The sequence below is a fragment of the Dicentrarchus labrax genome, unplaced genomic scaffold (genome assembly GCF_905237075.1).
Source record: "Dicentrarchus labrax unplaced genomic scaffold, dlabrax2021, whole genome shotgun sequence".
Classification (NCBI taxonomy): domain Eukaryota; kingdom Metazoa; phylum Chordata; class Actinopteri; family Moronidae; genus Dicentrarchus; species Dicentrarchus labrax.
In genome coordinates this window covers 20,752,157-20,768,352 of record NW_026136723.1, presented here as the reverse complement: position 1 = coordinate 20,768,352, position 16,196 = coordinate 20,752,157, and the positions used below count along the sequence as shown (strand labels likewise).

The 16,196-nt window shown below is 40.8% G+C and overlaps 1 protein-coding gene across 1 annotated transcript; it reads right to left on the bottom strand.

Moving 5' to 3' along the window:
- Nucleotides 1–866: 866 nt before the first annotated feature.
- Nucleotides 867–7,568, bottom strand: LOC127358490 (transmembrane protein 42). The gene is made up of 3 exons (XM_051391631.1): nucleotides 7,218–7,568; nucleotides 5,570–5,716; nucleotides 867–5,230 (listed from the first exon to the last, which is right to left on the bottom strand). The coding sequence occupies exons 1-3, from the start codon at nucleotides 7,410–7,412 to the stop codon at nucleotides 5,087–5,089; spliced, it is 486 nt and encodes a 161-aa protein (XP_051247591.1). The 5' UTR covers nucleotides 7,413–7,568; the 3' UTR covers nucleotides 867–5,086.
- Nucleotides 7,569–16,196: the final 8,628 nt, after the last annotated feature.

The window sequence follows — 16,196 nt, the reverse complement described above, 5'->3', positions numbered from 1 at the left end:
CTGATTTATGTTACAAGAACAAGAGGTAATTCTGATTGTTACGTCTAATTCAGTTCATGTGTATGGAAGCGTATTGCATTCACTTGAAAAGAAAAAACATTTTTGGTTTGTTTTTTGAATAATTTTTTCTGTTTTTCTGACAAATTTCTTTTTTCCTGTTTTTCTGAGTAATTCTTTTCCTGTTTTACGTGGTAATTTTCCCCCCGTTTTTCGGAGTAATTTTTTTCCTGAATTATTGAGATATTTCGAACTCCCGCGAGAACCTCCAACCTGAAAGTGACTCCTATGGACCTATGGTGACTGCTCCCTGCACATACATGCCCCATCTTCAACTATCTACCGTACCAGGTCAATTTTGCTATGTATATATTATATATTATATATTATATATTATATGTATATATTGCTATGTCTAGCAGATCTGAATGGGGTTTTTCTTCTGAACAACTGCAAGGTGCCTGCGTAGAGTCGACAAACTAATGATAATACCATCTATATGACTTAAAGACGGGACTATCTCCCAGTGTCTTAAACCCAGATCAAAGTATAACTTGATTGAACTAAACAAGCCGGTTATGTTTGTTTCCGTTAAATCGAGCTCTCAATAAAGGAATGAATGCATCTATTGTTTCAAATGCTCTCTAAACTCAGAAAAAGTTATTATTTATTATTTAATTATTCAGAAAATCTGAAAAACAACCCCAAAAAAAAATTACTCAGAAAAATAAAAACCAAAAAATAATTTTTCAAGTAAATGCAATACGCTTCCGTACATCTGGATGTAGAATAGAAGCTTTTTCTATTTGAACAACAGACGACGTACTTAACATCTTCCCACAATCAACAACATCTGATGGAGACGAGGATCTTGTTTGTCAGATGAGATGTTTATTTAATAATTCAACAGTGTGTGTTTTTTCTCCCAGTGGAGATAACAATTTACACATCCTTTAAAGTGTTTCCTATTAACAGAATATATTTACACTTTTACAAATGTTTTTTTCACATAATCTGTAAAACACATCATGAAAGGATTATATCATAGCAAACAGGGTCTCTCCATCTAAACACACTGTTTTAATTTGTGTTAAAAAGTTAAACATGATGTTCAATTTGTCAGTGCAGCAGCCTTCAGATTAAAGCCACGACTGCACATATTTCACTTTAAAGACTACCAACAAACAAATGCAAAATCAGTCTGTTTTCCATCATTCTGCTCATTAAGTATTCAGACTGAGCAAAGAAAGACTGTTCTCCTCTAAGAAGCTCCGGTGTCAACAGTACACCAAGAGATAGGTCAAAACGTTACTGATTCACAAGAAGTCCTGATAAATTTACTGTTGGTATTTTTTTGCACTGCAGCACATTAACTCATCAATGTGACACACACACACACACACACACACCTTGTTAGGTCAAGATCGTATTTTAGCGGTTTTCTAATCTCTCCGTACATCCACATCTACAGTTTATGTGCACACGGATATAAATACATCACACTCAGGGCCATGCCGCTGTCACAGAGCTATAAATGTGGCTACTGCAAAGCTCTGACTGGTTATATTACAGTGAGAGTGGGTTCACAGGTAGATGGTTTACCCTCATATCATGCCATTAACTGGAGAAAAGCCAGGCACCAAAAAATCTTAAGAATCAAAAGCAAGGATTACCGATATTAAAGGTAGATTAAAGGACACATTTTTTGGATATATGATTATTTACTCTCTTGCTGAGAGTAAGAAGAAGATTGATACCACTCTCACGTCTGTACGTTAAATATGAAACTACAGCCGGTAGCTAGTTGCATAAAGAGTGTAAACGGGGGAAACAGCTGGCCTGCCTCTGTTTCCATTTCACCGAGCAGTTCCTTTAAGGCTCATTAATTAACATGCTTGTTGATTAGCTGGTTAGCAATATCACAGTGACGACAAGACTCCAGGAAGTCACCGCTCCTGGTCAAGAAATACTCACATCACCTTCAGTAAAATTCCAAATTGTTGTTTTTACCGTTCAGTTTTTGTACAGACAACTCATGTTGTTGACTAAAAGGTTTCCCAAAAGTAACGTAAAGCTAGAGTTGTTTTTATACTTATGGATTAAACCCATAAAACAAGGTAATTAGTGGGCTGGTAGGCTAACTGTGTTACCTTTGGACAGAGTCAAGCTATAGCTCCCCCCCCATGTTTCCAGCTAAGCTAACTGGCTGCTAGCTCCAGGTTCACATTTACCTTACAGACATGAGAGTGGTATTAATCTTCTCAACTTACTCTTGGCAAGAAAGCTCATAATCTTCCCCCCAAAAAACGACATATATATATATACTACTGCAAACACAGCCAGGGTACCAAAACACGGAGACACAAACAACTAAATTCACTTCTGAAGTCGCTGCCTGTGCTCGGTGGCTGTGAGTGATTTCCACTGATAATAAAAAAGAAATCCTGCGTGGGGAGTACAGCCCTGCTATAAAACATCACTCAGCCGGCCTTTAATATGAGAGCTGTATAAACACATTGTCACTGCAGTCACATTAATAGGGATGCATGTAAATCGCATGATACAAAACCTGCACAGCAGCAGCTGGAAGGACATCGGATATATTTGTGCATTGCTGCTGTGGGATATTACAGACAGGTATTATAGCTACCGTTATGCATTTATATTATGATATGTATCCAAACAACAGCAAAGTGTGATCTTTATATACTGTTCAGTAAAGCAACCTTTGATGTCATGTTCAGGCAAATCCCTGTATACTATTTAGCTGATTTATGAAACATCCCTCTGGTAGCATATTACCATTGCCTATGCTCAGTTATTAATGCTCAAAGCTCCCTCACGGTTACACACATCACAGTGTTATGAGGTTTAAAGGAAGTATAATGTTATTGCACTCTCACTGACAACTCCAGGGATGTAGAGCGGAAGCTTTAAATTACGCCAGGTGTGCATGAAACCCCCGAGAGATTATGAGTGATGGACTGATAATCATGGCATGTAACAGAGTAATATGAGATTGCAAATGGAGGGCGCATAAAGCTCAACAACAGGCAATCAAGAGGCCGTGTGATGTCTTTCGCTGGAGAGACAGTTGGGCAACTTAAGTAAGTCACAAGATTCTGGGTTTAATGAAATAATGCAGCTCACAGGGACGTCGCTCTGATGTGGACTGACGCTTCAGGATTATCTGTTGTGAGATATTTGAGCTCAGGCCTTGGTAGGAACATGCACACATCTATCATTATGATTAAAGACCAGCTGCCTCTGAAAACATGTGTCATGCTCATATCTTGAGGTTAAGGTTCAAGCTGTCAAGAAAGGCAAATAAAAAGGTAAAAGAAACACCCAGGAAGAGAGCAAATTCTTACCAGGGATGAGCCTTTCAGTGCTACATTAGTGTTATTACATGTGAAAATACACCTTGTTAGCTAAGTGCTTCATTTATAACATCGCCTCGAGCATGCAAAAAATGTCAGTGTTGGATGTTTATAGTAAATGTTGTAGTAACTTAAGGAAATGTTACCTCTTTTCCACCAAGGCAGATTAAGTGCTGGTTCGGAGCCGGCGCCTAATCTTGAACCAGTTCTTCGCATTTCGACACCCAAAAGGGGCCCAGGAGTGGTCCCAGTGGGGCACCAACACCAAGAACTGCTTACACCAGGGGTTGGGGGCGCCTTGTGGCAGTCAGCTATGTATTTATTAACTGTTTAGCAAGCTATTAATTTGTTCTTAAAGTTGTGAATGTAACAACTTTAATGTTACATTCAAGGTTAGTAACATTTCTTGGGTAATGTTAGTTGACCAACAGCTAGCGTAACCTTGGTAACAACAGCAAACGTTGGAGACGTATAAAGTAATCTAATGACGTGGCTCTATGGTGCCCATGGAAAAGCAAACCAGGTCTTAAAAGGTTCTTAAGTTAAACCAAGTCTGAACCAAGACTAGCACCAGCCCAGAACTAGCCGTAGGTTTGCACTGGTGGAAATGAGGTATGTGAGAATTAAGAAAGCTTTGGTGATCTGACGGCTGTGATATATAATGCACAGGCATGATCAATGGTGGATCGTGCGCGTAGCCAATGATGCTATTTGTCCATTGAACAAAACCCTTAAAAAATTACTTCAAATCACTCAGTAAATATGCACACAGTTTCTATATATGTATCAAATGTCTCTTTTGTTAATGTTTTTCCTTTCTTGTTGAGAGTTAGATGAGAAGATCAATACCACTCTCATGTCTATCTGTTAAATATGAACCTACAGCCAAGAGACGGTTAGCTTAGCTTAGCATAAAGACTGGAAACGGAGGGGAAACAACTAGCCGGGCTTCGTCCAAAGGTAATAAAATCTGCCTCTTGTTAGTTTAATCTGTACAAAAAACCCTATTTGTGGTTTCACTGGTGGTTAGAATTAAACAAACGAGGTATAACGAGTTAATTAGAGGTGCTTGTAGGCAGATTTTGTTACCTTCAGACAGAGCCAAACTAGTTTCAACTCGTTATGCTAAACTAAGCTAACTAGCCAATGGCATCAGCATCTACCTTACAGCCATGAGAGTGCAAATGATTGTATTTCCCATTTTTTCTCCTCCCTTCCTCTCTGTTCTTTTAGCTCATGACTTGTTGTGCTGTTGTTGACTAAAGCTAGTATAATTTTTGCTTCATTGTAAGCCTGTGGATAAAGATGATTTTAGTGCTTCTGGGAAGCTGGGCGCAGGCATCCATTAGTTTGTCTCCACTAGCCAGACTGTAGCTGCACCACGCTCAGACTGGCTGAAAGCCAACATGTCCTCTGATTTTACAAAAAGGCCTAAATAAGGCTGCACCACAGCTGAGCCAGCAGTGTTTCTCAGCCTACATGACCACAAAGTTACAGGAAATGATTCTTGTTATTTCACTGTAGTGCAGAAAGAGAGTCTTAATTCAATAAATGTACTTTTATAAAAGAACAAAATCGACCAAATACACTTAAGATTTTGCTATTCTTTGACGAGATGTTAAAATCAGAAGAGATGCCGACCAAAAATCGCACCACGTACCACAGCCAGCTGGAGCCAGGCTGCACTGAGCTAGTGGAGACAACGCATATTATTCGTCCTTGGCGACCGTGTTATGATGTCCATCCTGCGGCGAAACCCTCTGCAGTACCAACAGCCCAGAGAAGGTCAGGGAGATCCCAACCCACCACAACGTTATCTGGGCTTCACCAAAGATCAGCTGCCCCAGGAAAGCCTGTGGGAGGGGGGAGATAATCAGGGTTTCTTCTTAGTCAAAGTAAATAAGGCTCTATAATTCAATATAAATTACAGCCAATAAGAAAGCCTCGGTGGGACATGTCGAACAAGGAGTTGAACTTTGACAAGTAAGGAGCCTAAATCCCTGCGACAAGTTATTTCTGAATATAGTCCAGCCTATTTTCTAAAATAAACCCTGCATATATCAGGACAAAAGGATGTAAGGTCACTCTGAAATTAACTTACACTCCACCACAGTCTCGTGTGAAGTATTTAGTACAAAGACTGCAAAGAACAGAGCGAAGGAGGTTCTGTAAGAAGAAAGGCTGATACTTACGGAAGATATGAAGTTGGAGGCGGTGGTGGTCACAGTGGTTCGGGTGGAGGAAGAGGAGTACCTGAGTGCTTTGGCAAGGAAGGTCCACATCACAGCATTGCAGGTGAAAAGCAGCCCACCACACAGCAGCCTCAGAGGGATATGGAGCTGAAAAACAAAAACAGAAACTGAAAAGTTCATCTAAAGTTGTGTACTGTGAGCAACATCTTGTTTGCACGATTAAATTAACAATTAGAAATGATGATGAAATTGATTGAATTATATTAAATTAAATCACTGCAGCCACCTACACAATATTTGCACCTGTCTGACAGATTAAGTCTCTAAGACAGTCGTGTTTTAGATCAAGAGTCCCAACATTGCCAAGTAAATGCGGCTTTTATATATTAAATATTATATATATGTTTTATTTCCTTAGGGAATAGAATAGTAGGATAAGCATATACAGTACTTTATTTGATCTACCCCTGGACACTCTCAGCTCCACTCATTTATCCCTGTTAATTTTCTCCAGTGAATGACGAAAATATAAAACAAAATAGATTTCAAATCATAAAATTAAGATGCATAAAAGATTAAACACATCTTACATCTACTGCTGGCACCTCTGCTCTCCTTTCCTTCATCCCCCACCCCCAATTTTCTCTATCACTCCCCCCTTTCTTCTCTCTTCCTCACCCCTAAAAGGCCTTTGAGAAAATATTCAGGGCTGAAGCCACAAAAGCCAACCCCCCCTGCTCTGCTCCTGGAGTAGAAGTATAAAGTACAAGTAGGCCAAAACTGTACTTAAGTGCAGTGAGTAAATTTACTTAGTTACAATCAACCACAGCAAATATCACATTTCTCCGTGTTAATAATTAACCAGTGCATTATATGGTGAAGGATTCCTGTTATTTGGTAAATGGACTGTACTTGTATAAACATTCACCCATTCACACACTCTGATGGCAAACACAAACTAACTCAGTCACTCACATTCAGTATCTTGCTCAAGGACACTTCGACAAGCAGTGGGAGGAGCCAGGGATCGAACCACCAACCTCCTGAGCCACATCTGCTGTATGTATGAAGACGCATTCAGTCTTCATGGTGAATATTAAGAGCATTTGCCTACATCCACTTGCACACCTTATTTGCTATTTGTAATCATCCCTCACATTAAAAAGGCCACTATTTGACGTCTCCACTGGTTCAAGGCTACAAACAGCTGCCTGCAGATGTTTCTGACATCACTGTGTGACGCGTGCAGGAGAGCGTGAAGGTCACACAAGAAACCTGACCCCCGCCCCCCCACCCTTTTATTTTTTTTTAGAAAAACCCAGCCTTCCTCCGCGCCATCAACAACCACCACGCTGAGACACTAAATAACGCGATAACACACGTTCACACACTCACGCACTACGAGCTGCAATGTCATTAAGCACGCGGACACGGCACGAGAGCGCAGCTGCTGCATGGGCTGCCCCCGTGCGATGCTGCTGATGGTGCTGATGCTGAGGGAGTCAGGGAGGAGAGGAGAGGCGGGGATAACCCCCCCAACTTCCTCTGTGAGAAAGCACCCCGCTTGCAGGCATGCACGTCTGCATTATTCACGGCCGTCCGCGCTGTGTTAATAATTAACGCAACCTCAACTGCGGCGATGCCTCACCCGGTCACAGGCGGTAGTTTCGTCCGCTTGTCTAAATTTCCGCTGCTCTCCCCACGTCCGGAGTCCGGTTTCACAGACTCCCTTCAGGTAGTCGGCTCCGAGGGACAGTTTGGCCGACGACGACGCCACGGCCCCGAGGAAACCCGCCAGCAGTGCATAGAAAACTCCCGGAAACATGTTGATGAAGAGGCACATAATTTTCTAATCCATCTCTACATCATCGCCGCTGCCGCCGCCGCTGGTCCGGGTCGAGCCGCCTGCATGGTGGTGCTGTGTGTGTCACTGTGTGGCACGTTTTCCTGCACTTTCTACAGACAGCCGTCCGGTGGCAGTCATACAGCACATGGTCAACCCGGAGCAGAGCTGTGGTTGGACAAAAAAAAAAAAAAAAAAAAAGGGGCCCATGTGGCATTCTGGGAAATGTAGTTCCACAATTCCATAACCTTAACTGAATGAATGATGACTTTGGCGCAGCAGTGGGGTGTCTCCAAAACATGCTGGGATCCTTGTAAAAGACATTATAGAGTTTTAATCAGATATTTTGATTAGAGTGATTAAGCAGGAGTCTCATTATTAATAGACTAGTGAGCTGAAGTCTCCTGGTATTCCTTCAGTGCTTTTAATATTAGGTGAAGTGTAGAGGACAATCAATGCTAATGTAATGTCCTTGAGTGTGGGCGGATAGCAAACTACGACTCCAGTTGATCCAGACTGCTTTGGAGGGACCCCTGCTCCCTTCCAGCATACTGATGAGCTGCATTATAAAGGCTCATTACGTTAAAACACACTGGGTATAGGTGCAATGGATGGGAGGAGTGTGTGTGTAGGTGGTCAAACACATACACACTCACATGAACTCCGTGCCCTTTAAAAAGAGACGAGCCGCCTGGCAGGGACCAAAACCAGACTGAATTATTCTCCTAATTAGGAACAGAAAGCGCAGTCATTGTCATGAATGTATGGGTTTGTAATGACTGTATTAATCTGAGCGTTTGTAATAAAGACAGGAGTCATCAAGAGACAGGCGTCCATCTGCTTCATCAGACTCGGCTGCTTAACATTTAGCCAAAGATGGAGGGACAGTGAAGAAAGATGATGTCCATGTTGAAATGGACTGAAAGACTGTACTTCCACAGTCAGTGCAGACATCTGGAAGTGTGATTTCTGCTCTTACTAAGTGATTGATTGCACAAACGGACACTAAATTTGCTCCTATTTTACAGACAGAACAGGTAAGGTGTTTGCTGAAGTCTACACTAGAATGCTGAGCTTTAGGTCATGTTATAATATAATTTTCTCTACTATTAGATAGCCTTATGGGAATGTGAGATGAAAATACAGTATCTTCAAAGAAATGTGGTCTTTCAACTTTCTTGTCCATTTGAAGAAGTTTAAATTTATGACCTGCAGTGTACACTAAACAGCCATAACATTATGACCACCTGGGCACCCAGGTACTGACCACTGCAGACCGGGAACACCCCACAAGAGCTGCAGTTTTGGAGATTCTCTGACCCAGTCGTCTAGCCGTTACAATTTGGCCCTTGTCAAAGTCGCTCAAATCCTCACACTGCCCATTTTCCCTGCTTCTAACACATCAACTTTGAGGACAAAATGTTCACTTGCTGCCTAATATATTCCACCCACTGATAGGTGCCATGATAAGATAATCAGTGTTATTTAGTTTACCTGTCAGTGCTCATAAAGCTGTGGCTGATTGGTGCATATATATGTGTGTATATATACATACTTTATATATATTTGAAGTCGTGTTTGCATCCACCTGATGAATATAAGGCCAGTCTCCACTCTCTTAGCAATAGCTCTGTTCTTAGTCTCCACCAACTCTATTAGCTGCTAAATGCTCCATTATGTTCATGAGCTAGTGAGTCGCTAACTGTGTCTGTGTCTGTGAAACTCACTTTAAAGCAGGAGCTACAGATTTCTGTTCAACACAATGAGCGACTCATTTCAGACTGTCACATTGTCATTTTACACATATCAATTTAGCTAATTTAACTTCCAATAGGTCTTTTTCATTGCAGAGACTTTGACTCCTTGTAGTAGAAAGCACAAGTGTTACTAACAACATTTGATGGCTCGGTTGTATTCCCAATAAGCTGTGACAATGAGCCAGCTTGCACAATAGCCGGACTTGAGGCAGCTAAATTGAATTCAGCCATCTTTACTTTTGTTATTTACACCTGTGCTGTTCATGCTTTGTCAACATGTCTGCTGTGAAAAAGGCTTATTGCTTTAGCTGTCTGTCTGAAAGAGCAGTGACCTGTGTAGTTGGTTATTGAGTCACAAGCCATGATCATTTTATGTAACATAACAAAAACTCAGATTCTGGTCTTAACTCTGTCTTGACTCTTGATGAAATATGTAAGCAGCTGCCGTATTGGCTTTTATGGGCAGAATTCCCAAATCCTCCAAAGATTACATCACATCTTGAAGGTGATCTCATCGTTTTCTCAACCAGGCCAAGTGTAAACCCAAAATAACTTTTTTGGCCAGTAGATGTCTCTAATGTGCTTCAGAGAAACAAATCCACATCAGTCACAACCTGCTGTGGATGTAAATCAGTGACTTGCAACCTGTGTACATTTATGTGTACATTTATTTCTTAGGGGACAATTACTTTGAAATATAACCAGTTTTTTTTTAATGACTTGTCACTCCACATTACCCTTCCACTGTGACATTTGCAGGCAATAAAATCTTAATTAGCCTGTAAAGAAGCCATTGTGGTATTATTGCTGCAGTGAATGCATCTGCATGTGACAAGTTAAGTTAAAACCTGATTTTTAACTAAGAAGGTGATCACAGAGTCCTTAAAGGAAATTAGAGGCACAAAGCAAGGCGATAAAACCTGGAACTAAAACAAAGCACATACAGTAACAATGTGGAGCCAGAGCGCGCGTGTGTGTGTGTGTGTGTGTGTGTGTGTGTGTGTGTGTGTGTGTGTGTGTGTGTGTGTGTGTTTGTGTGTGTGTGTGTGTGTGTGTGTGTGTGTGTGTTTTCCTGTTGTTTGTGTAAAATGATATTAGACTGGCGAGCAATGACAGCGCAGAAGAATATAAGTAAGATGTTGTTTCTGTCACAGTGTCCTCTGCTCTCTTCTCACTGAAACAAGCTTCAGGGGACTGACCTGCCACATTTTGACACCGGTATCTTTCTAGAGTCTCTGCTTAGCAGGAAAAATTTGAGATCAAGAAGAGCCATTAGCTTTTATCTCCTCGCACCCCTGACAAACACAAGTGTCAAGTTAGAACTGGGGGTCCCTCTGCTCTTGTTCGGCTGAGCAATAATTGAGCCCACAGAGAGCTGTAGTGCCACTTTTACTGAAGGTCTGTCACTGCCTTCCTCTATCTTTGTCCACCTTTTTCTGCTTTTGGTCCTTTAAGGTGATTTAATAAGGAAGAAAATACTATCCTCAAAGTGTAGGGTTCATTAGTGTAACAACTTTAACTGTGACCTTTAAGGCGGCTGTCAAATGCTTGCAGACAAAAATAGATTGTGATGAATCAAAAGGAAAATTCAGCCATAAAGAATTGTTGTAAAATGGATCTTTTTCTGACATTATGGTGCATTTTACTTTCTGTTTTGCCTTTGCGTGATATTTCCTTAATCACAGCTAAATATTAGACCTCTTCATTCATCTGGACATGCAGTAAAACACTGTAACCTTTTCTTTCACAGATTATTTAGCTAATTTATCCTTTCTTGGCATTAATTAGGTTTTTGCTGGAGAACGCTGACAGTCACTGACAACTGGTAAAATTAAACTTTTAATCATTTTGACTGTGGGACCCACACGCTGCTATCTTATTTATTTTTCTTTCAATTCTTATTCGACAAGGACATCACAAATAACAAAGAACAACTGGGGAAAACAAAAGTGTTCTTTCCAGTACACAGATGGAAATCATTTCCTGATGACCTTAAATGAACCCCGAATGTAGCTGCTTTCAAAAGTAAATTAAAAACGTATTATTTTGTGCATTTGATTGATTTTTCTTCTGCAAAAAATGAACATGATGCATTCGCTTACTCTTGTACATTGAAGTGCCTTTGAAAGGTGATGGATTCACTTAGTTTAGGAAAAGAAGTGGACAAACTACATACTCAGTGAAAATGAATCTTTGGACTGAATTGAATGAAAACATTCAAATCAGCGAAGTAATTTGTGATTTCCCACCTCTATGCTATGTAATTGAACAAGCCCTGGCTTTCTTTTGACCGAACTCTTCGCTGTGAGAATATTTGGACATAAATGCAGTTGGATTTATGGTCTTGTGGATGCTCAGAGTACTTTTGTGTCGATATACAGGTCTTAAATACCCATCCTCTTTCTTGTAGAGGTGTTCTGACCTTCAGAGTAGTGGCTGATTGGAGGTTCCTGACACACACACAAAGTATGAATAAGTCTGCCATCCATATTCATCTCTTGCCATCATAGAGACTCATTCTTTACCTGGCTTGATGAATATGCATGCCTTCATCTTTCAGCCCAGCTTGGAAAGAGGGGCAGCAAGCAGAAAGTCAAATATTCACTCACAGGCAGACACATCCTTGAACTATAAAATCCCTCTCTCCTGCTCTCGTCTTCGTCTGACACACAACTACACACACACACACACACACAGTCGGTTGACCTTGTCAGCATACAGGGTCAATAACCCCCTTCTAGTCCATTAAGTAGTTATTGGCGAGGTTGCTGGTCTTTGTGAATAATTCAGGCTGTTGTGCAAACATACGCAAGCTTTTGGCAAGTCAAGCATCTCCACATGTCAGTTATAATGTTACATACTAAACTCCCTCAGAAATGGAATAAACGGAAATACAACTATACACAATATGATTTAACATTACAATTTTAAGATTACGTTACAATAAAACCAAAGTAAGAGCCAATAGAGAAAGTTAAGCTTATTTCACACGTTAAGTAAGCTTCTTTCCAGAGAGCAAAGGGAGAGATTTAATGTAATGGAGCCATGTTGGCAGCAGCAGAGTTTGCAACAAGCAGATAATGTTCCCAAAACAAACGGACTTGAGATAATCTCAGTTCCTGTGGTTGCCAGGAACAATTAGACCAGGTGAAATGCTAATCTGATCCAGCTTTATAAACGCAGCGTCAGTGGAAACAAACCAAGTTTGGTCCTGTCTCTTTGTCCATTATTGTTGGCTTTTGGTTTGGACTCTCAGTCTGTTGGGAAAGGAGATAGATGAGATATTGTGTGTGTTGGTACATAAAGTGATGGGCAGTGCAGCAGATATCTGTCAGGGACAAGGACAGACAAGCTCACATAGCCAAATATGGATAAGATCGATGATGAAATACACCCATCCTTATTCAAATTCTGACTGCCTGCTCGAAAATAAACCCTGCTATTCAGTAATTTTTCCAACAACCTTTTAAACTGTGCACTGACTAAGCATTGATCGTTTATTTTGACATACTGAATCAACGAACAAAACTCCCCGTCCTGCCACTCACTACAGTCGACTTTCATGCCAGGATACATTAAAAGCTATGAAATATTATGTTGTGGAAATGGAGGCATTAGAACTAAGAGATGAGAACGTGTGCTGATGGAAGACTTCTTCATCTTTAAAGCTGAGTCCTGGCCTTTACCTTTGCTGAGCCTCGCGATCAATCATTTTCTGAAAGGCTAAGATCTAATGCCAAATGCGGGAGACAGCAGCACACTTCGATCAAGCAAAGTTTTGGTTGCGTAAAGTTTTATGCTGCAACGTAGTGAAATATTCTAAATGAAACCACTTCTTGGTACACTTCCTGTGGCCAAAGGTATGTGGACACCACAACTTTTGACTCATATATATGTGGTACACATCTCATTTCAAAACCACCAATCCTTCAACAGGATTTTAAACTACTGCAAAGATTTGCTGCCGTTCACATCAGTGAGATTGGCCACTGATGTTAAACCATTATGGCCATGTAGAAACTAGCAAGGATCTTCCCCAAAAAAATGTTGGAATCAATGTCATGTGTGCTGTGGTGTTTAAGTGATAGTTCTACATTTTGGGAAATTATTCATACATTAGTCTTGCAGAGAATTACTCGAGAAGATTGATACCACTCTCATGTTTGTATGGTAAATATGAAGCTATTTTAGCTGTTTAAGGAACAAACAGCCATGTAGCCCCAAATGTACATAAAAATATGTAGACCGGAATATCCATGTACCTTTGGCCATATAGTACATGTATGTACAGCTTATATGAATGTGCTTATATGCATCCATTTAACAGTTAAAATACAATTCAGCAAATACATTAGATTGCATTCAATTGTCAATGACTTTCTTGACCATTTTCCACGTCCTTCATTGATAATTTGTGATGTACAAGAGAGTTGACCAGTAGCAGCTCATGTGCTTAACCTCTCTGCAGTATAAACACTCTGCATCTGCCCAGCATGTTGTTTTCCAGTCACATAACCAGCTTTTGCTTCAGAATGATGATAAAGGTCCAGTGTGTAACATTTAGGAGGATCTATTGGCAGAAATGGAACATAATATCTATAGGTATGTTTTCATTTGTGTATAATGATGCACAATACACCTAGAATATATGCTTCTGAACTGGTGTAGCCCTAAAAAAAACAGGAGAGTCTAAATATTTTACCCAGTGTAATCATAATATACTGTTGCTCAATGAAGAGTTGGAACAAGCTGATGCAGAATATGTGATTCTGTCAGGCTGTGTAGAAAAGGATGTGGTGTTAAAGCTGCCACATAAACTAAGAAATATGTTGCTATCGTGCTACAAACAATGATGCTGTTCTTAGTTCCTAAAAAGCTGACAATTTGGAGCTATTAGGTTTGAAAGTATCTCCTTCAAGGCTGTAATGGCTCTGGTGCCAAGAGCAGACTGGTAGTGGAAGATGATGAGGGACTCGCCTCGGGCAGTCACAGCTGCCATAAATCTGACTGGGCTGACGCAGGACCGTAATGGAGGAGATTGGTGCGATGTCAGTGTGAAGCCGGGAAAAAGAAACGCATCGAATCACAGCTCTGGGGAAGGAGTTCTTTCATGTTTTACAGTGCTGAGGTGAGGAAACAGAGGTGGCTCTTGCAGCAGTTCGTTCTGTCCCGGCAGAATGATGGCGGCTGAGGGCCCGCGATGATGCAAGTGGTTTCAAAGCGCTAATAACATGGATGATAATGATGGAGATGATTAGGTGGAGGAGAGAATGAAGGAGGGTGAGGCGGAAGAACTAATGAAGATGATGATTTTAAATGTCATGATATTGCAGAATTGCAAAAGGAAATGGAGACCCAGAGTGATGACATCCTGTACGGGCTAACCTCTGTTCCACTAACTTCTGTAGTGCAATCTCTTATTCAGCTTTTCTTTCATCCGCCTTTCAGAAAAAATGACTTTAGAGGTGAGGTTTACTAGCCATACTCTATCTATATTTTCATCCATACCCAAAATATCACCAAAGCTGCCATCTAAAGTAATTTACCCATTTTTGTAGCTCTTTCTTGTGCTGGTGGAATACTCTGAAACCTTAGCTGAAATTTTAACGTATTTTAAAATAGGAAGCCTGAAAAGGGGTCTTAAATATGTATGTAATGCTAAAAGATTGAGGCTAAAGGTCCCCCAGCTGATGATCTATGTAGAAGACACGGAGCAGCCTAATTTGTGTATGGCATTAAATCTAACTTACAGAGCTGCACAATATGGTAAGAACATATTAACATACATGCAATATGATTCATGATCAGAGGGAATCATTTCTGCATCACAATTTTCATTTTCATTGAATTTGATGAGGTCTGAACCAAATGTTTTCTGAAATCTGAAGAACAAGATTTGTAGGCCAGGGCGTCTCAGAACTATACAGTACTTCATTATAATGCTGTTTGTTCAAAAAAGTGCTTTACTTGGAGTTTCTGGAGTGTGGAGTTGTGGTTCAGGAGTCAGACACCCTCTCCACATTCAAGAGTAGGCTTAAGACATTCCTCTTTGATAAAGTTTATAGTTAGGGCTGGATCAGGTGAGTCCTGAGCCATCCCTTAGTTATGCTGCTATAGGCCTAGACTATCGGGGGATTTCCCATGGTGCACTGAGCTCCTCTCTTCCTCTCTCTTTCTGCACTCATTCATTTTCCATTAATGCATGTTACTAACTTCACTTCTTTCCCGGAGTTCTTGTGCTTTCTCGTCTCGCAGGTTCTTATCGATCCTGGTGGAGCCTCCTGCCATGGTCCTGCTAGATTGCCATTGCCAATACTGTTGTTGCTGTGCACCTGTCTCTCTCTCTCTCTCTCTCTCTCTCTCTCTCTCTCTCTCTCTCTCTCTCTCTCTCTCTCTCTCACCCCAACTGGTTGAGGCAGACGACCACCCACCTAGAGCTGAAGGATCTGTCCTAGGTTTCTGCCTTTTAACAGGCAGTTTTTCCTTGCCCTTGTCGCCAAGTGCTTGCTCATGGTGGTACTGTTGGGTCTCTGTAAATAATGTTACAAAGAGTTTGGTCTAGACCTACTCTATTTGAAAAGTGTCCTGAGATAACTTCTGTTATGAATTGGCGCTTTACAAATAAAATTGAATTGAATTGAATTGAATTGAACTTCCCCACACATAATTAAAGAGCTGGACACAACTGCTAACGTTACTCTGATATAGCATCTTGACACCCATGCAGCAGATGTTTCAGTATTTCAGGTATTTTCTAACCTGTAACTCCATTAAATAATATTTGCTAATAACATGCTACAGTAGGTTAGCTGGATATGAGATGTGCTTACATTGGAGCAGATAAACATACGCTTTAATCCATCTGATCTCTTTTTCTACAGGCACTCTGCTTGTGTTTAACTCATCTGCTTGACGGACCTGCCCTGACTACTTGTGGTTGCTAAGGTGTGACCGGTGATTGCTGTTCATGGGGCGGGGTTTAGCAAACAGTCAGTTCTTTATATTGCAAAAGTATAGTCTTTTTCCT